We start from the raw sequence: 25,692 nt of genomic DNA on the forward strand, positions 1-25,692 counted from the left end.
TTGAAATGAAAATGTACACTTTTATTAACAGATAAAAACACAGTATCAAACTGTACAATGAAGATGCCAATGAAAATGGAAAAGTCTACCTCTAATAATTTTCCACATTCACTATTTGTAAATATAAATTAAAGTTCTAAGCAAAAACAAGAGATGCTAAGGGTTTAGGGCTTCTCTGTACTGATTTAAAGCATAAAATTGAAGCAAAATTCCATTTTTAGACAATGATTCCCACTCGGATAAGTATTGATGACAACAATGATTAAAAATCAAGAGCATGATTTATTTCTTCTTTTTCCTACCTCTTCCATCAGGAATTCCATCAGATTTTCTTTTCTGTGGCACCTAGAAAAATATACAAAAGCAAATCCTTTAATTACATATCTAACAGCAAAACCAATCTCTTTAAAATTTCAAAATGTTAATACGCAATTTTAGTTTCAACAACTGATTGGTTACCATTCAAGATTAAGTATTTTAAATGTACAAGACATCAAACTTCAGTTTTTGAATTTATAGTTAGTCTAGTGAATTTGTTTATTTTCTGGTTCAGTTTTAAGTCGGAGAAAGTCGGGTCTAAAAGTTAGAAAAAAAATCTAGAGTTTTATTCTTTAAAAGTTTACCTAAGTTTTTCTTTTGCACATGTTTATGATGATTAGCTGGGATCATACAGGGGAACTATTTGTTTTCATGTCTCCAGATTTAATAAACTCACATCAAATTACCCAAATCTTTTAAAATAATCTTAATGTCCCTAGTAGGGTTATCTGCTACCAGCTTGTTTGGCTAACCCTTGTTTGCCGCCTGCAGATCGTCGAATTTGGCATAGACGCAAGTGACAATTCATGATTTATGGTTTTTATTAATATACTATCTGTTTTGCACGGTGTATCTCCAAAATAAAAGTTGAGGCAAGTGATGCATGTTTAACAATCAGGCTTCAAGTAGAGGAAAAAAAAAATATTATGTAAAATTTCCTGTCAAAATAATCAAAAGGAAACAGAAAATCAAAAATTCCCAAACAAATTAAACGTTACTTTTCTGATTGTCTTCTGCTGGCAGTACAAAAAAAAAAAAATAAATAAATAAATTGTCAAATAATAATGAGTAATGAACCCAAGCTGGGGCTAAGGCAGAAATACAAGCGCATACCATTAGTTCATTTAAAACATTCAGAATACTGCAGTGCTTTGTGCTTGCAACAATCATAATTGCAGTACATTATAACCTCAATTTAAAAATTGTCAACGGACTGGAAAAAGTTATCGTTAAATCAAGGAGCATAAGACATCCAATGCAGTCAAATTCAGACCAGTGAAATGTATCATTAAATTGAGGAAATTGTTAAATCAGGTATCGTAAATTGAAGTTATACTGTTTTTGTGGACTCTCACTGATGTGCTAAACTAATTTTAGTTATCCTGCATGAAGGTACTATTAGTTTATTGAGAGAACATCTGCTTCCAGCTCGTTTATGTTTAAAAATAAAATAAAAACTTTTAAAATATTTTCTTTTGCAATGATTTTTGTATGCATACCTGAAGAGTTTTTACAGGGTTGGGGAGATGGGGTGAGCTTTTTCATAGTTTCTGAAAGTTGTACTTGAGTCTACTTCAACCATGAGTACTTGGATGTCTAAATGAATTGCTAGTATATGCTTAAAGTATGCATTAATAATCTCTAATAAAGAGTTAAATTGTGGTACAGTAAAACCTGTAAAGTTGACCACCCTTGTAAGTTGACCATCTGTCTAAGTTGACCACTTTTTCAAGTACAGAGTTAGTCCTATGTCATATAAATCAAGCTCAATAAGTTGACCACCTGTTTAAGTTGGCCACTAAAGTAGTGCACCGCAAGTGGTCAACTTACACAGGTTTCACTGTATCTGAATGTCGTAAATGTGTTGTATGCAAGTATAGGCTTTAATTCTGCTATAACCATTGAGCTATAACACTAAGAGGAGAGAGAACTTCCCATTCTTCTACACTGAGGCTCACGGTCCGAATTTCGAGCGAGTTTGGCAAAACCAATTGCATTATAAAACATCTTGTTTAATGGCAAAAGACCGCTTCTTTTGCCACAACGATTTGAACATATTAAGGGATTTGAAAAATACATGGCAAAAGGCTTTACATGATAAAACTTGAGTTTAAATGTTAAAAGTGCGATTCTTTTGCCATACTCGCTTGGGCAAAAAACGGACCGATTAGTTCGCTCTCCTCTTAGTGTTACAGCTCAATGACTATAACTCAGGCTTGGAATGGCAACTTACAGCTTCCTGTAACTTGTAAAAAAACTTGATCATCTTTTATACATTGTTTTGAAGACCTTGTGAGTAAGATTTATTAATTATAGGACCAGTGTACCAGATTTTCAAGGGGAAAATACAAATAAAATATCACATCAAAACAAAAACATGAAAAAAATAATATTACTTTTGGAATGCCTGGTTTTGGACCTCGTTTTTTCCTTTCGGCTTTTTCCTTCTCTTCCAATTCTTGATTTTCCCTTTCAATCAATGTTATTAATGTGTTACAACGACGTTGAAGTTCCTAAAAAAGTATAGTGGAGAAAAATATAGTTAGTATTTTTCATATAAAATTGTTAAAGGTTTAAAAATCTAGGATATGTTTAGAATCTTGTATTGAATTTACCTCAAAAATTTTATGTAAATAGATGAAAGCAATAGAAATATTGTGCATACAGTAATTTCTTAACATTTGCATTCACAGAAAAACACCAAAATTTTATTGCTATCTCCATTATTAGTGGTTTTCATGCACTTGGTTTTAAAATGAATTTTTCCTTCAACAACAGAAATGTTCCATTGTAAGAAGCCGTTGCTAGCAAATAGAATCCACACTAAGGCCAATAGGAAAAAGAACTTATCCCTTGCTGTGTGGTTGGTTTTAGTCAAAGCCATGGCTGATTAAAGACAGGGCAATCGGGAGGTGGGGTAATAAGATTGAAGGAGGAATTTTGCCTTTTTTCACTTGGAGAAAAACAGATGGAACAAATTCATTATTAAAATAAAATTTGATTTCAGAACACAGAATTTAAGTCATTAATTAAAACTTACAAGGGAGATACTCAAAAGCAGTGCTTCAGTATAAATGAAAATAATATTTTTTGTTGCCTTGCACAGCTTTTGAGATTTAATAATCCTCGAGGTAAGACACATGAGTTTTTAATCACTAATTTCAATTTAAAACATATTACTTGTTTATTTGACAGTGATTAACAAAAAATAAACTTTTTACTTTTGAGTAAGGCCAAACTACATTGCATAGCTGCCACATTGAATGCTGAAAATTTGGAGATATATGAATACATTAAGCAACAAAACTTTGAGGCATCAAAATTCAGGAGTCTCCAAACTAATTGGAAGAGCTAGCAGCTATGACATTGTGTAACTCATCTTACTAATTAGAGTAGAAATGGAATTCACATTTAACAATTTTTTCACATATTAATTTTATTGTGTTTCAAATTAACATTTGAGCAATAAGGGAATGATCAAATATCACATTTTTCACATAATACTAGTTTTACTGTGTTTAAAATTAAGATTTGAGCAATAAGGGGTTGATAAAAGTTCACATTAACTAGGATACTTACAGCTGCAGTTCGAGACTTGATGAACCAATCAAAACGAAATTGTGGTGCTTTGCGAATCTCAGAACGTAGCTCATCGTAAGCATTCTCTTTATCAAAACCCAACTTATGCAACATGCAGACCAGAAATCTATCCTCTTCTTCAGTGTAGTTTTTGCCTTTATTCGTGCCATATGCAATTCTTAATTGATGGAATGGAGCTCTATATCGAGCCATCTGTAAAACAAAGTACACAGCTTTTAGTTGCTGATCGACATTCTAATGAAATTACTGAAAGGTTTTAGTTGTTCCTACTTAAAATTAGAGGTTTCAAAAGTTCATATTATGTCTTCTATGAACATTTATGTCTAAACATGACTTCAAGCAGTTCTCACTGATCAATAATAGAATGGAGAGAGCACTAAATGCTTTTATGATTTATTGGAAGACCTTTATTAATATTTATTTTTTAAGTATGGTCTAAATTTAATCTTAATTAATGCTTACAAAGTACAAACATTTCCAATATTCATTGTTTTACTATATTATTAATAAAATTGTAAAAAGTTATTATTTGCCTCATATGAACATTTATATCTTAACATGACTTTAAGTAGTTCTCAGTAACCAATAACAGTTCAGAGTAAGCATTATATGATTCTACAATTTTTAAGAGATCTTTATGAATACACACTTCCTAAATATGATCTAAAATCTATCTTAGTTAATGCTTACAAAGTATCAACATTTCCAATGTTCACAGCTTTAGTATTGTCGCCCCGCTTAATCTAGTAAAAGAGCAACGAATACCCCGCTAATACGAATAAGATGTCCCCGGAACTGAATATCTCCCATGCCGCAGATGCAATGTTAAAAATCCCCGCTTAATCGAATAATATTTCTAAGAGTCGACAGTATTTGTTTAAGTGGGGCCGAAGTATATCATTAATAAAATTGCAAAATCATAAGACACAAGAATTGTTGTTATCGTCGTTTGCCAGCTAGGCTGGCAATTTGAGGTGCACTGCTTCACTTTTCCAACTGTACCGTAATTTGGCGTTAAGTCCAACTTCCACAGTTTCACACATGCCATAAGGACCCGCGTATAAGGTAGGCAACCATTCACAGCTTAACAACACATTCACACAAAGGAAGTACAAGGACAGGAGAGAGAAAGAACATCCATGCCCGAGCCCGGATTTGAACACAGAACCTCCCTATCTCAGTTCACTTTTTTGAAAACTAGCAAGGCAGGCGGCGACACAAGCATTGTCAACTCAATATTAAAATTATTAACAATATTTGTCACTAACTAATTACTACCAACAGTCACAAATAACTACGAAAAAGAAAATTAATTATGTCTTAGATTTTATTTAATGACAGCTTTTTTGCTTTCACAATTCAGATAAATTCTTTGCATTAACAACCAATAGCTTGAAAATTAATATTTCTCAACTAATTACAAAAAACAATCACTGACAGATTAGTGATTCATAATAATGTCTTGTTTCCTTACTGCTAAAGAAACTTACATGGACTCTCTCTCAGAGGTGAAATCTACATCAAACATCTAGCATTAGCGTGTATGCAGAATAAATGGAATATTCGGATTAATTACGGTAAAACCTTATTGCTTTTTATAGGTTTTACAATATCATACTGTTGTGAATTTAATACATTTTGTATAAAATAGCTAATATAGTCAGTGGTATTAAATGACACAAAAAAATAAACGTTTTTTTAAACATATGCTCGATTACACTAAGCAACAAAAAACTTTTTGTCTGCATCCTGGTTCTAAATAGTCGATTCCTACTAATTTTGGGTAGAGAAAAACGAATAAGTTGGTGATTTTTTTTTTTTAGTTAGCTCTTGTTTTCAAGACACAAAAGCTCACTAGAGAAATATGCACATCTACCACACACTGATTTGTGTGGTTTTGCTGTTGAAAGTTTAAAAAAAAATCCTGTGATATAAATGTTATTAAATAGGTCCTGTATCATTCAGCAAAGTTTATTTTTCCTTTAGCAGAGGTTGCTTTTTGGCTTATTGCTATGAATGCTTCATTTTCGGTTGCTTCTTGTACAACAAAGAAGGATCATCTCTTGTAGTAGTTCAGCAGCATTTGGTGAGCATTAACTCAGCTCGACAACTCGGATATCTGTTTTATTGCAAAGATGTCTTGGCGAACCCTTCTTCATGCTCATCGCTCATAGCAAAACATCCTGGAGGGAGTGAACGAAATCGAGTTTTAGAGGCATCTATTTTATGAATGATCTTCTGTAGGGAGTTTTGACCAGCTGTTTTTAGTTCTCATCTTCTTTGCTACTTGGCATACTTGCAATACACCCTTAAAGGCTTCTTTGGTGTTTATTTTTTCCTCTTCAAAAATTTTATCGAAAACAGTGATCTTCATAATTGAGCATATCTGAAGGGCCATTGAAAATTCTCTCTTAACCTTAGCTTTAATATATCTTATAGCTTCTCTCTAAGGTATTGGAAAACCATCTTTGTGTTCACAGCTTTCAAAGTTCTTCATATTATTCCCAGCAGAATGAGCAGAGATTGAAGCAGAAATGGGAGAACCTATCAAAGGCTCACATTGAGCATTTCAATTCAGGCTCACATTGAGCATTTCAATTCAGGGATGCCCACACGGGGGGGGGGGGGGGGGGGGGGAGATATGGAACAAGTTGCGAAATCAATTTTTTTTTGGGGGGGAGGGGATTTTTTCTATACTTTTATTTATTTAAATGTATTAATTGATTTTTTTTAATTTCAGTTATTTTTTATATATATTTTATTCTGTTATATTTTATTATTTAGTTTGAGTGTGTATGTCATTGGCATGGCAATACTACTAATAATAATAATTGAAAATAAGTACATAAAAAATATTTTAAAAAATTAATTTAATACATATATTTTTTAAATATTAAAATAAAAAGAGAGCTAAAAAAGGGAAATAAGGTGGAGATTTTTTTCGGGGGGGGGGGGGATTTGTGCCATTGAACTTTGGGGGGATGGGCACCCCTGTTTCATTCCCAAAATTTAAATTCGTTGAAGTTCATTTTGGTTTTATGTAGTGAGATTTTCTATTCCAACCAGGGAGCAAAGTTTAGAAGACAGTCAGTCCCATGGAGGGTGCTTCTTATCCGCCAGAAAAAAACGAGCTGATGTGTGCATCACATGACTTCCTTTTACTCCAATTTAATGTCATTCTCTCATTATTGGCAGTTTTAATATGATTCAATAGTTTACTCTCTAACTATCAACAACAATGGCCAAATTAAAACCAGATTTAAAAAAAAAATTTTTTTAAATCGCCAAATGTGTCACCAGGTTGGCGACAAAACTTGGCGACCAAAGGACTACGATATATTGCCAAGACTCTGCCAAATTATAACACCACTTGAGTTTACATCGAAATTAACAACAATTTTCCCCCAAAAAGGGGCAAAAGACCCCCTTTGGAGCATACGAATGCAACCAAAAAAGAAGGTGCATAACTAGACCCCACTTGGAGTCTACGTACGAAATTTCAACTTTCTAGGACATTTCGTTCTTCAGTTATGCGACATACATACGTACATACAGACGTCACGAGAAAACTTGTTGTAATTAACTCGGGGGATCGTCAAAATGGATATTTCGGGTGTCTGTACGTTCCTAGGCATATATCCACATGTGGTGGGATTGAAAAAAAACTCAACATTCATTTGGGGGTGAGCAAAATGGAAATTAAGGCGGATTTTTGGGTGAAAATTTTTTTACGAATACAATACTTCCTTTTTTTTGTAAAAGGAAGTAAAAAGAGCATTAGTGAGATTTCACTGCCCCAGTTGGCTCTGTATCTTAAAAACAAGAGCAAATCTCAACAATTTATGGTGATTTTTGTGTTTAGCGGGGCAAAATATATTTTTGCGAATAATAATAGCTATTAAAATAGCTATTTTTGAGGCAAATACATTTTGGGTGTAGGATAGTGTTATTGCTTATAAGTAATAAATTTGCATTGCTGCAATTTTTTTTCTCAATAATACAGATTTTGATAATTTACTATTGGACGTGTTTCGCAATATGAAATAAATAAAATAGCTTCTAATGTCAAACGATAGGGAATTTGAAATCAGGTCAAAAATATTAATCAAAATCATTATTTTTCTTAAAGTTAAAAAAGGAACAAAAGAATTCGGACAAAAAACGGCTCAATATGTAACAATGCACAACGTTGAGTTGCATAAAGAAACACGAGCTGTACCTTTGCATCCAAGGCTTTCTTAATACTTGCTCTTCTTTGAATGCGAGCTTCCCCTCTTTCAATCTGTGCCATTATTCTCTCAATGTCTTGAAGTTCATGGCAGCGTTCCCAAAACACTTGAGAATACTCATGAACCTATAAAAGAATGAGAAAAAAATAAAACACAATACAAGTAAGGAAAATAGTCCTATTGGAACTTACAGCTAGTAGCGAAGATTTTGATTGAAGAAAAATAATAAATTACTGAATAATAGTAAAACTTTGATCAGTTGAAGTAATTGGGACTACACCTCATTCAGTACATGCAAAATGTTGGAGAATATTTACACACAGACATTGACAGCCATTTTTAAATAAAAGAGTATTTAAAAATGGCTGTCACAAGAATGCAGAAACTTCCAACTATGGAGTTGCAAATGTACACATTAAGAAAATAATTACGAAATTACGTTTTCAATCATACAGCGGATGGCGCTTTATGTGACAAGTCATTTAATGTTCTAAAAACACCAAGTTCTATCATCTGCTTCAATAAAAAGTTGAAAAACCCTTCTTTGTCATTAATACTTTGTTTATTGTTTTTTGTTTGTAATTTTGCAACTAATATTTTCCTTAAATAGGCAAAAAGTTAGGAAAAAAGCCTTCCCAATCCAGTCTGAGAACTTTTTTCTGTTTTGGCGGAAGACCAATCTGCTCTTGGTTGAGAAAGGAATCTTGAATAGAATGACGCAAATGCAATAGTTCCTTTCCTCATTCCTGACACTGTTATCTTTGGGTCAAACCACAATAAAAATATAGACATGTCCTCTCTGCAACGTTTTTTTTACTGTGGTCTGACCTATAAATAAGTACAAGGGCTACTATGAGCCAAACCATGATAAAAAAATTTCGTTGCAGGGGGGATATTTCCAAAGTTTTATCATGGTTGGGCCCTTCAACAGGTGCTAATGCCATTGACTTCAGCTTTCCAGGTCGAACCTTCCTATGCAAATAACTGTGCTCTGCAAAGCAGTTTGCAAAAAGTTTTCTTGTTCATAACCTACTATGGGGGGAAAAAAAAAACCTGATACAATATTTACCAAACTTTTATAGATGAAGGAAAGTAGCCCAAAAGTTATGCATTTCAGAAGCATAGCTTCTAACTTGCATGCATGAGAACATACACCCATTTGAGTCTACATTGTTTATTTAATAGGCATAATAGAAAACAGTGTGGTGCCCAAATCAGATTTTTTCTTACCTCATCTGGAGTTTTTCCCTCAACTTCCTTAGCAATACTGTCAGTATCATCACGCCCGTATTTTTCATTAGCTTTTATGAATTGGTTGAAGTCTCTCCTAGACCAATTCGTAAAGCCCTGAAAAGATAATAAGTTTCTGTTAGAAATGATTATGTATACATATACACATTTTATTCAAGTGTCATTTTACTTAATGTCATAAGATAACACTTTGTAAAAAGCACCAAAATCCACCACCACAATAACAGAATTTTGCAATTTTAGAAAAACTTATAAATGATGTTATTTAATTTTCATAAGCATTGCATACTTCTGGAATCATCTAAAAAGAAGTATAAACAATAAAAATGGCGAAACGAGAAACCTTAAATGGTGCTTCCTCTGCATATTTTCTTATCAATGAATGCTAGTAGATATCAGGACAAAAGCAACAAAAAGGTCTTCAAATTTTCTGAAGATGAGCTCTAAATATGCACCTTGGAACAAGCACAACCATTGTCAGATTTTAACCAAATTTAATTTATGATAGAAATCTATCCAAAGTAGTAAACATTTGGGTGCAACAACAACAAATGTGATTCAGCACCCTAGATTTCAGTTATAGCCAGAGCTGAAAACTAATAAGTCATCTCCAAAATTTTTTCATTATTAATAGGGTTTAAATGTACTTACAAATGTTCAACAAGTTAGATATTACATAAGTGTTGATAACACACTAGTATTTTATATGGTACTTGAGGCTTTTTAAATCACAAAAGAAAAATGCTTTACACTGCTCATAAATTCACAATCACATTTGCAGATAAAGCTTTAATTTACATTTGCATATTCAAGTCTTATTTAAATTTACAGAAAAATGAAAATAATAAAAAAGTTGAATGCTCTATGTTCATTAAATGACATCGTCCGAAAATTTCAGCTGCAGAAAATATCAAGCAAAGAAAAACGGCAGGGTTGCCAGAAGGAAATGATCCAGTGTAACTAAAATAGTGCATTTGTTTGAAATCGAAACTACTTGCTTCCATACCAGGAAGTACAAGGTTGTATTTACCAACACCCAAAACCCAAAGTAATACATATTACCCTTCATGAGGTTATTAGTGTTCTTCTTGTAGGCAATTTGCATCAGGTGTCTGCTGGTGCTAGGAATTTTTTTTTTTAAAAAGGGGGGGGGGGCTGTTATACTTATCCTTGAGAATAAATAAGGCGACTTTTCGCAAAATTTTCCAGACAAGAGTGAGTTTGAAATTGGAAAAGTTCAGTCGATAATACTTGAAGTTTTTTTTTTTTTAACATTTCCATTTATTTTTTTACATTTGTCGTATTTTTAACATTTTAGTCGCTTTTAGGCTAGTAGCAGTTTTCAAACAAAATAAATGTTTTTGTCCTATTTTAGGCTAAAATAGTCGTCATAGTCTGCAACTTTTCAACATAGTGGCTTTTTTAGTCGGCAGCCTTTGCATACATATTTTACAAATGACTACATTTATTGAACCATAATAGAAGGAATTTCTTTTCTAATTTCTTCTACTTTTTGGTATTTTCCTTGTTAGTTAGACATGGAAGTTATTTTCAGTTTCCCTGACCTTGTAGGAAATACTAGTAAATTTATACAAAGTAAAATAACTTTGTGAAAGTGTGAAAAGATTTAAATAATAATAATAAAGAAACAACGTGAAAGTTGATGAGGGATTGGTCGCATATGGTCACTTACCTCATTTAACAACCTTTCCTTTTCGGCTATTTCTTCTTCTGTTAGAGGTTCAGATTCATCAATTTTTTCTTGTTCTTCTTTCTGGAATCGAGCCGCATCAGGTCCCAAATCCGGATTTTTTGGAACCTACACAGCAATGAACAAATAGATATTAAAAAGGGAAAAAGTACCTATAAATTAGCTAGAGCAAGACAGAGTAAAAAATAGTTTACTTTATATCCAATAGTCTTCCGGAAATAAAAGATCTCTTTGTCAAGCAGTTCAAAAAGCCGTGGAGGGAAAAACTGAAAATCTTGAATGGTAGGTTGTTTAGGAGGTCTTGGCGCCTAAAATAAAATTATTAAAATCATTAGGCTAATTAACACAAAATATGTAGTTTTTAATTGCAATGATATCAGCACTATGATAATATATACAAGAAGAAACTCAAAAAAGTTCACTTAAGTTTAACAAAAAAATATTCAAGTTAAAAATATAATCTCACCTTTGGAGCCTTAGGCTCACTGACCCTAAGAGCTTCTCTAAAATAGGCATCAACGGCATAATTGGCTTTACGTTCTCGCTTTGGCGGCTCGATCCAATGACCAATTCCTGCGGTCTAAAAAATTTAGATTTTTATGACACATGCAATATATATATAGAAAAAGGGTTAGATAAAAATAAAATACTTATTGAAATGCAAGGAAATATACATCTTAATTAAAACAAATTGATGATTTGTCAATTAAAAAAATAAAAATTCTGTATACACAGCAATCAAACAAAAATGCACCTTTTGTCTTTCTCGGTAGTCTTCACCTTCAAAGCGATACACGCTTTCTGCAGGAGCATCAAGGGTAAAATTTCTTAATGTACTTTCACCCATGGATTCTAATTTCTTCTGCATATCAAGAGTCTGGAAGGAAGCAAAGTGTTAAGAAAATTTTGTTAGCAGTGAAATACAACAGTGAGCATGACAAGCACGAAGGGAAATGCATACTGAGTATTTATAATTGCCCAAATTTTGATGATTAATCAGCAGAAAAAATATTTTTGAAAATGAAAAAAAATGTTAAGCGTACCTTCAACAAGAAACTATGATGACTACATTGGTTGACAATAAATAAAGGTAATTATCTGCAAACATTATTATAACATGTAATATGAAAGTATACAGAGTAAAAATAAAGCAAATATTGTAGAAAGTGTAAAAAACTGAATGAAATATTAAGTGATCATTTCCTAAGTATATGATGTGTCATGATAACCTCATTCCAGCTTTAGTTAACATATTTTTCCACTATTTTGTTCCTTCAAAACATGTCATTACAAAGGGCCAAATCCAGGATTTTTTTTCTCACTACTATTTTTGTGAAAGTATTGTATCAATATTCTTATTTTTGTGAAAGTTTTTTTTATTAGCCTTGAGTTTGTTATCTTTTAAAGGCACATTCTAATTTTTGTTAACCCGTTCCCACCCAGCGTCACGCGGACGCTACACAACAATTCCTCTCTTATCAGCCCAGCGGCACACATCCGCTACGCGTTCTGATCGACGCTGAGGTCCCAGCGTCACATATACGCTTTCTCGAAATGGAACGATTGAATTGAATATTTAAACGATAATAGATGGCGCTAAATGACTATAACTTTGATCATATTCGAGTCACATGGTATTTGACCTTCATGTACACGCTTTAGTTTCTTATTTGGACCTCTCAATGGGATAGATTTTTTTTTTATGTAAACAACAGTGAATCACTGCTCTGCGCATACGATTTATGAGGTCTCAATTGCTCTTGTTTATATCTTTGCTTCTCTTTTTTTCTTACGAGTAATTGAAAGAGATATACATCTAGCTGAATAAATTATGGGGGAGGGGAGGAAGGTTAAAATATTTTTGCGTATGTGTTCCAGACTTTTGGGATTCCCCGTTCGATGAGAGTACAGGAAGGATTTCAAGCGGCACTGAAGTTTATGATTATTTTTGAATCCTTTCTGATATTGTTCTTCTTTATTTATTCTTTTTTGTTTGGAGACTGGAACATTGCAATAAAAATGGTTAGCGAAGTGAATGAAAGGGAATGTTTTCGAGAGAATTATGAAGCAATTTTGAGAATTGTTGCGTGGGAATTTAAATAGTTTAAATTCGTTGACCTAAGTTGTTTTAATTAAAATTACATAAGGAACATATTTTTTTGCTACATTTCTTTTTCTTTGATTGCACACTCACGATGTCTAACTCTAACTTTGTTTTTGTGCACATATTATTTAACTTCGTGAAAATAGTTAAAGTTTTAGTATTCTACTTATTTCACTCCCTTCTAATAATGTAATAGTCTTTTTATTAATAATTAATAATCAGTAGTACATTGTTTAAGCAAATTTAAAATTTCAAGTCATTATTTAGAAATGCTGATTTTATATGAATATTTTTGTTCAGTTAGGCTTAACTGCTGTAAATGCTCGAGCCGATGGCGGCGTTCCATTTCGGAACGTTCGGTCCCGTAGCTGCGCTTCGTTTTCCATGCGCTGGTCCTCAAGGGGTTAAAGAACATTAGAGCAATTTAAACGTTGAAAAGTGCAAATGTTATTTACTACTATTTCTAACGGGGTTTTTTTTGGGGGGGGAGGGGAGCCTAAGAGGTAGGGAAAAAAACCATTGTATCTCAGCTCAATAGGCTTTATACTGTGTACAATTCAGGAAATTATCATCCCCCAAAACTGATGCTAAAAGATGGTGTAAATGTAGTTTGCTGAAAAATACATAAAAATGTGTTTAATACTAGAGATTAGACGGGCTCAGCCCGGGCCCGAAACTGGCTCGGGCTCAAGCACAGATATTCAATTGCCAATCTCCATACAAATTCAAAGCAAAGAAACATTTTCCTACTGTGAGAAAATGAAAGGAACATTTAAATCAGTTCAATCAATGCCAAATTGACCCCCCCCTCCCCCCCCCAAAAAATAAATTAATAAATTAACGCTTATTTATAGTGTTTTTACTATTGCAATAGTCATACAGTAATGCATTTGAAGTGGAGCATTTTAAGAAAATTTAGAAACTTCTCTCTGTTAATAAGGAACATTTGACGTAACATTTTTCATTAACAGAGAGATCAAATCAGACTGTAGAAGGCTCGGTTTTTGATACAAGAAAGTTTCCTTCGGGCTCGGGGGCGGGCTCAGATTTTGGTCCGAGACAATATCACTCGGCCTCGGTTACAAATTTTCGGGCTCCGACTCTCAAAAATGAGCCCGAACTCATCTCTATTTAATACTATGAAAAAGTTGTTACCTAAGCGATTGTTCATATAAATCATCTAAGCATTTCATTTTATGGGTAAACTGTGTTTTAAACAGAAAAGCAAGTTTTCAATTTTAGAATACAGATTTTTGTAAAACTTTCCCTTTTTTAATGTTGTTTCTAGAATGTGCTGATTTTCAAAGTTAGTTTTATGAAGCTGCGGATTTTATAACTTGATTTTTGTGAAAGTACTGATCTTAAAATAAGATTTCTGTGAAAGTACCGAAAAACGGTAGTAAAACGAGCCTGTATTGGGCCCTGTTACATCACACATTTTACAACTTACTCTTGGATTTTCAATTTTTGATTCAACTAAAAATTAATTTCATTTGAGTTTAAAAAAAATATGAGCATACTTTATTATTATTATTTTTTAAACACACTGGTGTTTGAAGTCATGTTATTCTTTTTTATTTATTTTTTCTATGATGTATAAATATACACATGTTTACAACATTTTTCCTGAGTTGATATTTTTCTCCATTAGCATTGTGCTTTTAGATAATCTTTTAAAAGAAGAAAAGTCTTGGATTAATCAAAAAATACATTTAAATTTAAAGTGATCCTAAATTAGCCTGACTACAAGCTACCCCCTCATATTTTAAAATTTTCATTTCTACTTAACATTGTGTGATTTTATTAACATTGATATGAAAATTGGCTCAAAGAAGTTAGATGAAATTATTGTGCAAAAATTAGGAAAGTGGAGAAAAATAAATCGTCTCACAGAACTGTTTTTAAAGTCGAAATTGTAAGAGAAGTGAGTTGATATGTGCATCACATGAATTTCCAGTAATGTATACATGTACATTCAGTAGTGTCGCTATGGGGGGGGGGGGGGGGGGGAGCGGTCTCACCCTAAGTGAAATTACAAGTTTTTGAAAAATATGAAGTTAAAATGCACTTTTAAGGCTACAACTTTGTAAATTTTTCAGAGGGAAACCCCCGGGACTCCCTCTTTCCCACCTCACCCCATGTAACGAATACCATACCCAGGATTAGGATCATATTGTCAATACTTAGACCTAGAAGTGACTTCCTTTTATGCCAAAGATCTTTCCCTGTGTTTGAGATACGTTTGAAATAATAATTAAGGGGTCATCAATTTCATTCACTCACCCGTGTCTAGGGCAAGTTATATAAAAAAAACATTCAATTTTTGTCTTTAGTACATTAGACCACTTAAAATTTCACTATATTACAGAAGCAGTTGTTTCTGAAAATTGTATAAATTTCATGTTTACATCGAATTTAAAAACCTTTCTCTTTTTTTTGTGTTTGTAAAAGGGGGGGGGGGGGTGATACACCACAAATTATCGCCCCTGGGTGTTACCCATGATACGTATGCCACTGTATATGTGTGTGCTAGAACAATATGCAAGTAAACTTTCAAAAATTTGAGATTTTAGTATTTTCTAAGAGTTTGGGATTTTCCCTCTTAATTTTAGGGATTCTTGGCTTCTCCATGACAATAAGCACTAAGAAATTGCAATACCTTTCTCTCTCCTTTTTCCAATATTGCATCGATGTCTTCATCAGTTATTTCACTCTCTTTTGATGCAAAGATATGATCAGCTCCATGCCTGATCATTCCAAGCATCTCTTTCCTTTCCAAGTTTAGCAGCTTGACTATCCACAAGTCGACCCTACACGAAAAAAAAAAGAGATAAATTAGCCATCTTCCAAAAGTAACTGCACACTTGTTGCCATAACCGTATAAACATATAACATTTAAAGGATTGCAATTTCCTTCAGCAATTATGCAATTCTATCACCAGCATGTCTTTTACAGCAACTTTTAAGTTAAAAAAAAATCACAATGCAACAATTAATTTAATATATAGGCAAGCAATTTCAGCTTCAAGTTATATTAAATACACATACAGATATATCAGGCTGAAGAAGTAGTTATAAGAGTTTTTAAAATAAATAATTACCTTATTTTCCCACACAACTGAAATACATGCATATTGAAAGGTACTAGACTGAAAACCAGAAGCAGAGTATGCTTGAATAGAGATGCAAGCAGTAAAGTACATTTTTCATGTCAAAATAAGCAATTCCTTGAGTTTCATCTTTGAAAAAAATGAATAACCAGATTTAACTCTAATCTTTTTTAAACACCAACTCAAGTGGATTTTCTTGCCATTAAACCATCTGAGAATAATTTGGAATGCACACACATATAATTCAATAAATGCACACACACATTCTTACAAAAAAGCAGGTATGCCCACCCCTTTAAGAGTAAGAGAGCACTCCCCTCTGAATGTCCTGAAGACCCTCCTAAAGTAAGAGCCCCCCCCCCCCCCCCCAAAAAGAAAACACCTCAGAACAACCCCCCTAAAAAATTTCAATGGCACAGCCCAGCGCCATGACCCCCCCCCCCCCCCTCCCCCAGATGGGCTCCCCTGAAAAAAGTTAAGACATTTTTTTTTTTAATCAGATATTTTACTACCTTGTTGAATAACTACGGTGTCCAATCTTAGCTTGATTTCTGCTCGTTCAACAATTCTTTCTTCAACCGTATTCTCTGTTATAAGTCGAAAAACTTTAACATGTTTTGTTTGTCCAATACGATGAGCACGATCCTAGAAAATTATTTATAAAAATATTAGCCAAAAACATAAAAATAAACTTTAGCTAAGAGAAAAATACTCACTATTTTTATTTAAAAAAAAGAAAGAAACATACCATAGCCTGCAAATCCACTTGTGGATTCCAGTCAGAGTCAAAAAGAATAACAATGTCTGCCGTAGCCAAATTAATACCTAAACCGCCGGCTCGTGTGCTCAACATGAAGATAAACTTTTCACTTCCAGGTTTATTGAACTCGTTTATTTGACGCTAAAATGAAAATAAATGATTTTAAACATATATAGCGTAGAGGGGAAAAAAAACATTTCAGTGGATGACTCAACTCATTAAAACTATTTCTTCGATTTATCAGTGATAAAAGTATTTAGGAGAAGTCAATTTGACAAACTTGAATTTTGATTTTGATGATTAACACAGAATTAGTCCCCATGGTCGTCGCTAAGATTGAACTGAATACTAGTCAATCTGTTTTCCTAATATTCTGATACCTGTTTATTACTTCCAATTGTGAAGATGATACAACATCAGTAGTCAAGTACCTTCCTTTTTCTTAATAACTAAAATACATTTTATGAAAATTTCATTTTTTTAAAAACTTGTTTTTTGTAATTAAGTGAGCTACGACCAGTTAAACAGATACCAATTGAGCAACATGTACTGTAATTATAAAAACAAGCAAAATTTAAAATTAATTCTAATATTAGGATCTATTGGAGACATGCACATAAATAATATGCTTAATTTTGGGTTTTCATTAAAGTTTTCTTAAAATTAACACATAAAATTTAAAAAGAAAAAAAAAACGCAAAAATTAATAATTTTTTGACATGCTAATGCATATCTTAGAAAATCTAGGCACAATTACAGACATAATTTTATGAAAGAAAAATTTAAAATCATTACCTCTCGATCTTCATGTGGGGTCTGTCCATCTAAACGACAATAAGGAAAACCTCTCCATATCACATAATCTTCCAGAATATCAAGCATCCTTGTCATCTGAGAGAAAATCAATACTCGAGAATCTTGTGCTTTCAGTTTTGGGAGCAATTTGTCGAGAATCACTATTTTACCACAATTGTATACTAAATGTTCATCGGTTGTGTATGGTGGTCCTATCAAGTAAAAAAAAAAAAATGTGTATCACCATTGAAGGCTCAAGAAATTTTCAATATAAGAACCTAATAGTAGCAAGAGCATTGCTTTTAATTTAGGCTAGAGTGTACACATTACATTGCCAGTGCCATTCAGCAGTAGTATAATAAATTTTACTTAGAACCAAATAATGATCAGAAGAATTGTAAAATATTAAATTCATAGAAATTAGTGAAATCTAAATGTCATTTCCACCATTGAGTTCCCCTACTAAAAATAGTTGCTTTAGTAGCCTTTATTACAAAAAATAATCTACAAAATAGTTGCCTGATGCAGAAAAAAAAAGATTCTAAAATAAACTATCGTTAAAAAAAATACATTTACGTCATAGTGATGTTATGATACTTTGAGGAATAAACATATTGTGGCTGAGTCTGTGTGTACCATTTAAAATGTAAGCGGGTACCATTTAAAGCAGAGGACAAAACCTAAACCTGGAGCAAATTTCCTAAAACTTTTTTCTAAACAACCCTTAAAACATTTTACTGTCTTTAGCCCAACTCTTTTAAATGAACACTTAAGAAACAAGTACCTACACATTCTGCTGCAATTTCATAGTCAGACTGTTAGTTGAAGACAACAGTAAAAGACCGACTATAGCAAGCACTAGAAACGCTACATTACCAATCACAGAGGGAATTGGTGCTTGTTTTCAAAAGATGTATGTAACAGTAAGCAACAGTTTTCAAAAAAAAAAGGAAGCAGCAATACGTTCCAGTGGCAGCCCTGAGACGTATGCTAGGTTAATTATAAACACATATGAGTCGGTGATAAGGAAAGGGATGTAAGTGGACATTTCTAAGTTTAGTGTAAAACATGTCTAAAGTTCAGGTCTTAGGTAGGCTTTCTTTGAAAAGTTTTTCTAAATCATACTGCATAACAGCCCCTACTAGGGCTACTAGTACTATGTCCTGCCTGAAAACAATACTTCTATCATTTGTATGGTTATCTATAAATTTGTAATTTTGGCACTTACATTAATTGGCTTCTTACTGCCTCATATGTCATAACCAGTAATAACTCTGAGGTCAGCTAGGCAGGTCCAATTCAATTTATACATCCCATTAAAGAACAAGATCCCACTTTAAACTATATGTTGCATTACAAATAACGGCTGAAACTGGTCTGAAGGGTAAAGAAATCTGTCAATTCTGTTAGCGTGTTGGGCAAATTTACAGCTAAATCTTTAATTTTTGGCCGTTATGACACACACTGTTTCTACCCTTAAAATAAAATAATAATAATAAAATACCAGGTTCAGCTCCATCAAACAAATAAGGGTGATTGCAACATTTACGAAGCTGCATCAGAATGTTCAAAAGTCTCATTTTATCAACTTTTCCAGCACCATTTACAACATCTATGTCCTTCATCAGAACTCTTGTATACCTAAAAAAAAAAATCAGCAGATGTATTTTAAAATCGAACATGAAGCCTTTTAAAGCTCACCATTTTCAACAGAATAACATTAGGTAAATTATTTTTTAACAAGGTATCTGAATTGTTGTTTACCATTCTCTTTGCATTTTGCTTAGACCAACATATACTTTAATTTCTTTTTTGGGAGGAAGTTTCTTTTCCACCTCAGATTTCAATCTCCTTAATAAGAAAGGCCTGAGTACCTATAGGTAAAAAATTAGAATTAAAAAAAAAATCTAGACACCAAATTTGAAAACAAATTATTCAATGTTGCACTACTTTGAAGAGATAAAAGTACTTACAGCATGTAATCGCTCAACAAGAGTTGTATCCCCTAAGCAATTACTAGTGTTAAACCATGCATCAAAATCCTATAAGGGAAAAAAATATATATATAATTTTAGAAATGTTTAAAAGCTTAAAAACAACTTACAAAAACAAAAGATTTTCTGAAGAGTTCAGAACATACAAGCTTTTGTGAGAGCTTCTAGTAGGCAATAAAAATTTTAGATGTTTCAGAAATTATTAATTTTTTTTTTTTAAGCTTAAAAGTCTTTCTGAAATAGTTAAAAAAAAATATAAACATGTGAAATTATTATTTCTATAAATTTACAATGGCAACTTACATACATACGACATAATAAAAGATAAAAGAAGTATATATATGTTATAAGCATCCTATTAAAAAAATTTTTCTTCTGAAGAATAAAATTTAAAAATTTTACACATTAAGATTACCTCCGAAGAATTGAAAACATCAGGTAGTAAAAAGTTCAGAAGAGCCCACAATTCATGCAAATTATTTTGAAGAGGAGTTCCAGTCAGCAGCAGCCTGTTGTTTGATTTAAATTCTCTTACAATTTCAGACAACTGAAAGAAAACATTAAACGACACGTTTAAAATAATATCTTCATTACGAATTACAGCTAATTACAATTTTTGCATGATTCAGGGTAGGTAACCAGTGACATGTGGTTCGCTCAAGCAAACCAAGCAGAGCTTGGACACCACAAAAATGATTTTCATTTCTCATTTGCATGCTCATAATTGACTGGAAGTATAATTACTAGTTTTTTGTTATCTTGACTTTCCCTGAAAACAAGTTAAGTATGAGAAGAAATGAAGGGGGTGCCGCCATGGCTTCTATCTAATGATAAGAGACCGCTGTTGATGCTCCTCCAGATTCAAAACCAAGCAAGCAGTTCCACTCATGGGGAGATAGGATTACAAGAAGCAGGGTTGTCAGATTGGCTTTTGTCAAGCCAAATTCAAGAAATTTGGCTTTTTTTGAAACTGACTGGCTTCTTGGCTTTTTTTAGATTTCAAATAATATTCAAGATGAAGTTTTTTAGACTAGGATTTGTTAAAGTTCTTCAACCTTTATTCGGTCTTTTTTAACCTCGTTTTAGCTTTGTAATGACATTGTTTTTGTCTTCAGGATGGTAATCGGGGGGGGGGGGGGGGTGTACAAGGGGGGGGGGACAGACACCTGTTAGCCCCAGGCCTGAGCTGGAGAAATGTTTTATTTAACATGACAGTTACTCAGAAAACATAGATATACTTTAAACAAATATTACATGGTATAAATAATAATATCAAGATAAGTGGACATTACAGCTGCTTGGGCACACGCTTGGGCCACTGCACACATATACATGCTAACATTTTTTAATACAATTTCAAAGGATCCAACTTTTGTACAGTTAATTTTGAATGCATGATTGCAAAATATACAAAAAATGTTTTGTTAAGTAATCATGTTGTTAAGATCAAGAACGTACAGGAAATAAAGAGCAGGAGAAATGCTAAAACATCATTTAAAGAACACTTCTAACAAATAAATTAATTTAAAAATAGCTTCCATCTTGTTACAATACAATGAACAAGATAAAAAAAACTAATTATTATTAGTAGTAGAGTAGAAACATGATATTTAGTTAAAATATAATCTACTTAGTTCACTAATAAGGTCATAAAAGAAAAATTACTTTTGATTTCTCATTTTTTATCCTGTGAGCTTCATCAATCACAATATATCTCCAGTTAAACTTCTTCAGTGTTGCTTTTTCTCGGATAATCATTTCATATGATGTAATGCAGACATCCCAATCACCAGTTGACAAAGTATCTCTAATAAATGCAGTCTGAAATAGATTCAACCCAGTTTATAACAATGTTACAATAAAATGTTGAGCTATGTACAACTTCCTTGTAGGCAGTTGATATCATGCGAATTATGCATGCATCATACATATATTTACAACTTAAAAATAGAAATAGTTTAACCTATTATCCATCTCCCTTTGAATAACGTTACACGATTTGCAAATATTAATGAAAATAAAAGCAGGGAAATTTTGTTTAGATCATCTTAACATAAATGCCATAACTTACGGCATTTGTTGCATTTTATTTCTTAAAAATATTTTCAACAGCAATTCAATACCTTTTTCAAAAATAAGTTTTGAGTTGTATTTCAGCTTAAAAGTTTGCATTATTCTGTAAATACACTCTATAACAAAAAACTGATGCACCAAGAAAGAGTTGTCTGATATTGGTGCGTTGATTTTTTTGTTATAGAGTGTAGTTACATAGTTTGAAAAAAATAGATAATTACACTCAATAACACCTCTGTCTTTATTTGGGAAAAGATTATTAAAATTCAATGGGACAAGAACTATTGCACATTCCTTGCTGCGGAAAAAGAAGCATATGGTTTTAAATATCTATATGAAATAAAAGAACAAAGCAAATTATATACGAACTTACTACACCCAAGAGTGAAAAGTAAAGAAATCAATGTGATGTTTGGCCCCAGCATTGCTAGGTTGGTGTTGGGATCATTGAAAACATCATTTACAATAAAATTTTGATGATTTTTTGTTCTTTGAATCTTTTTTTCCTTCCTGAAATCCTAGTGAAAATGCCTATTTTAAAAACAAAATTAGTATTTCCTGAAAGAAGGATGAGCTTTATTTCTGTAATTTTTTAAAAAATCTTTTTCTTCTTCCTGAAATTCTTGTGAATATGTGCATTTTAAAAACAAAATTCGCATTTCCTAAAAGAAGGCTGAGCTTTATTTCTGTAATAGTTTCATGACTGTGCTAACTTTGGCTGAAATGAAATGGAAAATTAAAAGAAATGTTGATGTAAAACTGCAATCTCTTCAGTCACCTAGGAGTGGCAATTGCAAAAAAAAAAGAGGGGGGGGGGGGAGAGGGAGGTATAGAAATTTTTTGAAAAGTAAAAACTCTGAAATTTGAAGTTCTCAGGATCTTGATATGTCATATTACAAACAGGGGTGGGCATATAACGACTTATCGAATCTGCGTGTTCTGTTGTAAAAGGTGAATTCCAGGAAAAAGGGGACATGGCACTTGGATTTTAAAAATTGATATTCTGCCGTTTGCCATATACTATTCTCTTCAGAAATAAATTAATTTCTTGAATCTTAACCTGCTTTTCCCATATAATTTCTGACTTTCAGAAATTTAAGGGCAAAATCAAGTTTTTTCCTTGTGTGTTTACAGATCAAAATGCCTCTTTTTTTTGTTACATGCTGTAATTACAATCGACTTCTTATCGGAATATAATATTTAGGCTAACTTTTATCTTTTGAATGCCTAGTCAAACTTTTTGCAAAGTAATTTTACATTTCTTTTTTTTTTCCCAACCATGAAATAGGTTCATTTTAAGGTGAAAATTTGATGTCCTTCCACTAGCAAAATACTACATGTCAGTTAGTTCACCAAAAACCTCTTGGGTGTAGAAACAAATGTTTTTTTTTATGCAAATCAAAATTATGTCCCTTGTCAATAAGGCATACTTATAATTGGAATAGATAGTCAATTTATATGGTTTTTAATGGCAATGGAAGGACAAAAAGATAAGGTAACAGAAGGACATTTATCTATATGCTGATACAGGGTAAAATTTTAGACTGCCAATGGAAAACTAACTATTGTTTAAAGTTAAAAGTCACATTTAAAACATAAATAAGTAATATTTGCACAAAAATTATTTGTGCTTTCTTAAAATAAAAAAAAATAAAAACTTTTGTTCATTTTTTTAAAAAAATGTTTCATGATTTTATTCTATTGTATGTCATAAAAATCATGAAAACTACACTTAAAAATTCCTAAGCATGTGTAAATCATTTTGGTATGACATGTTTGTGATATGACAAGCCAATTTACGTAGAAACACTTGCTTACAAACTTGATATTTATATTGGAACAATACAATATTAAAACTGCTTTCAGATGTGTTGCCACAAGTCACAGGAAAGGACTGTTGAGAGCATCAGTTCAACCATTAAACTTATTGCGAAGAGATCAGTAAAATCAAAGACCAATTTTCAAAAAGCACTTCAAAGTCAATAGACTGAGAGTTATAAATAATGTTAAAAATAAAGATACAGCTGAATCAAAAACACCAAGTCATGAGAATATGCCAAAGGATTCATTAATGTTTGGACAAGTTTTATTAGTTGAATGGAAGGAAAAGAAATTAATAAAGAGCAGGACAGGTACTTCATATAGAAGATGAAGGCTAAATATCTTATTTCAGAATGCATAATTATGTCGGAATGATCTTTGTGTTCCCAGAGAAAGAAGATACATGTTCTATGGATTTTGATAACATTCTCTAGTATTTTAAGAATTCAGAATTGTAACAGATGGCTTAGGCATTAGATATCATTGTTTCAGACTGACTGCTGTATTAGCTAAATATGTGTTTGTAAGTTCAAATTTACCAAGTTTAATTACTTTGGACTTTTTGTCCTTTCCGTTACTGTCCTTCTATTACCCTTAACAAATGTGCAAAAATATGTCTTAAAAAAATAATTTTTTTTAGAGCTAGAGCTGAAATTGTAATGACTGAACACTCCTGTATGTGCCCTAATTTTTATAGAATGTTCCCTTTTATAGTGTCCCTGAACTTTTGGGGAGAACATGAAAGCGTGAAAATCATGTCCCAAAATTATCCTTCCGTTACCTTTTTTTAAATTTGATTAAAAAAGTTACCAACAAAAAATTCCTGGCTTTTTTAGCAACTTACTATGATGTGTATGGAAGTCTATGCAGCAGCTTTTGAAAATATATGCATTTTGATAAGCTCACAGACCGAAATGCATTGATTTTTTTGTAAAAACTGTCCTTCCGTTACTGCTAGAATTCACCAGTTTGGTCTTGTCTTTGTAGAATTTTAATTACTGCAGCCATTAATTAAAAATCTACTTCATTTTCTTTAATTTTTTAAACATAAGTAGTGTGTATAAGGATTTTTTTTTTTTTTCAAGGCTTTGCAGTTTTGTTGACAGTAATTTGAATGAATCTATTTTATGTTTCCAATTTTTACAAATTTATTGTCAAAGACTGATGTACTTTGCACTGGGCAGATGCTATTGCTTTCAAGTAGATTTTATCTCCAAGTTTGTTCAGAAACAATTTAAACAAGAAAACACATAAACGTAACATGTAAAAACAGTTCAAAACCAAGAAGCTTAACACTGTTCAGCAAAATACATACGCACATATATTAATGAGTATTGAACATAACAATAACAAAGGTGGAGCAATATTGTGTTTATCAAAACATTATTCATACTAACTCTTGTGGCTTGATCACCAATAAGGCAAACAGCACGAACAGATGGACACCATCTTTCAAACTCATTTCTCCAATTTGCTAGGGTTGATTTCGGTACAATAACCATGTGAGGACCAGGAGTGTTTCTGTAATGCTTCATGTATCCAAGAAGAGATATTGTCTGCAGAGTTTTACCTAAACCCTAGAATATACCAACATATATTAGATGACAATACTTAGTATTTGACTACACTTTAGAAATATTAATAAGCAACATTTTAACAGCCCTTGGTCACTTGGGTGGTTCAAAAAAACTTTTTTTCAGCTGCAGTCCAGGACATCCCCTATTTCTTTTAGACTTACTAATAGTATTATGCTGAAAAAGTTTGAGCTTCTTACTCCAATTTTAAGAGGGTGCTCAATGACTCCTCAATTTAACATTAGCCGTACCATAGAAAATGTCCCAAATTTAGAAACATTTGGTTTCCCCAGCTTTTTTCTCGTAAATAATTATTTTGTTGCAATGTATATACATATTACTCGTGTATTTTATAATATGTAGCATTGTTTTTTTCCGTTCAATGTATTTTTTTAACCCCCTTCCCCATACTTATGAAGTTTGGGGGAGGGGGTTGAGCACCCTCTTTCAGTTGAAATAAGAAGCTAAAATTCTTCCAGCATATTGCTATTCACAAGTCTAAAAATATTGAGGTGTGTCCTGGGATCTAGGAGAAACTTTTTTTTTTACATGTATATTTGAACCACCCTATTGGTCACCAATATGTATTTGTATTTAGTATCATACTAGTCCTGAGATAAAACATTAAAGA

General features: G+C 32.4%; 1 protein-coding gene across 1 annotated transcript in view; it reads right to left on the reverse strand.

The window, feature by feature from the left end:
* LOC129225599 (SWI/SNF-related matrix-associated actin-dependent regulator of chromatin subfamily A member 5-like) overlaps positions 1 to 25,692 on the reverse strand; it is a 38,859-nt gene continuing 13,167 nt past the window's right edge. The window contains 20 exon segments of the mRNA XM_054860058.1: positions 1 to 345; positions 2,436 to 2,552; positions 3,619 to 3,831; positions 7,859 to 7,993; positions 9,099 to 9,215; positions 10,813 to 10,938; positions 11,025 to 11,138; positions 11,297 to 11,410; positions 11,585 to 11,707; positions 15,594 to 15,701; positions 15,703 to 15,746; positions 16,560 to 16,689; positions 16,793 to 16,945; positions 17,600 to 17,811; positions 19,104 to 19,240; positions 19,364 to 19,473; positions 19,573 to 19,641; positions 20,009 to 20,140; positions 21,259 to 21,414; positions 24,885 to 25,064. Of these exon segments, the coding sequence (XP_054716033.1) occupies positions 283 to 345; positions 2,436 to 2,552; positions 3,619 to 3,831; positions 7,859 to 7,993; positions 9,099 to 9,215; positions 10,813 to 10,938; positions 11,025 to 11,138; positions 11,297 to 11,410; positions 11,585 to 11,707; positions 15,594 to 15,701; positions 15,703 to 15,746; positions 16,560 to 16,689; positions 16,793 to 16,945; positions 17,600 to 17,811; positions 19,104 to 19,240; positions 19,364 to 19,473; positions 19,573 to 19,641; positions 20,009 to 20,140; positions 21,259 to 21,414; positions 24,885 to 25,064 (2,553 nt within the window). The 3' untranslated portion in view covers positions 1 to 282.

This window comes from Uloborus diversus, chromosome 1 (assembly GCF_026930045.1).
Source record: "Uloborus diversus isolate 005 chromosome 1, Udiv.v.3.1, whole genome shotgun sequence".
In the NCBI taxonomy this organism is placed as follows: domain Eukaryota; kingdom Metazoa; phylum Arthropoda; class Arachnida; order Araneae; family Uloboridae; genus Uloborus; species Uloborus diversus.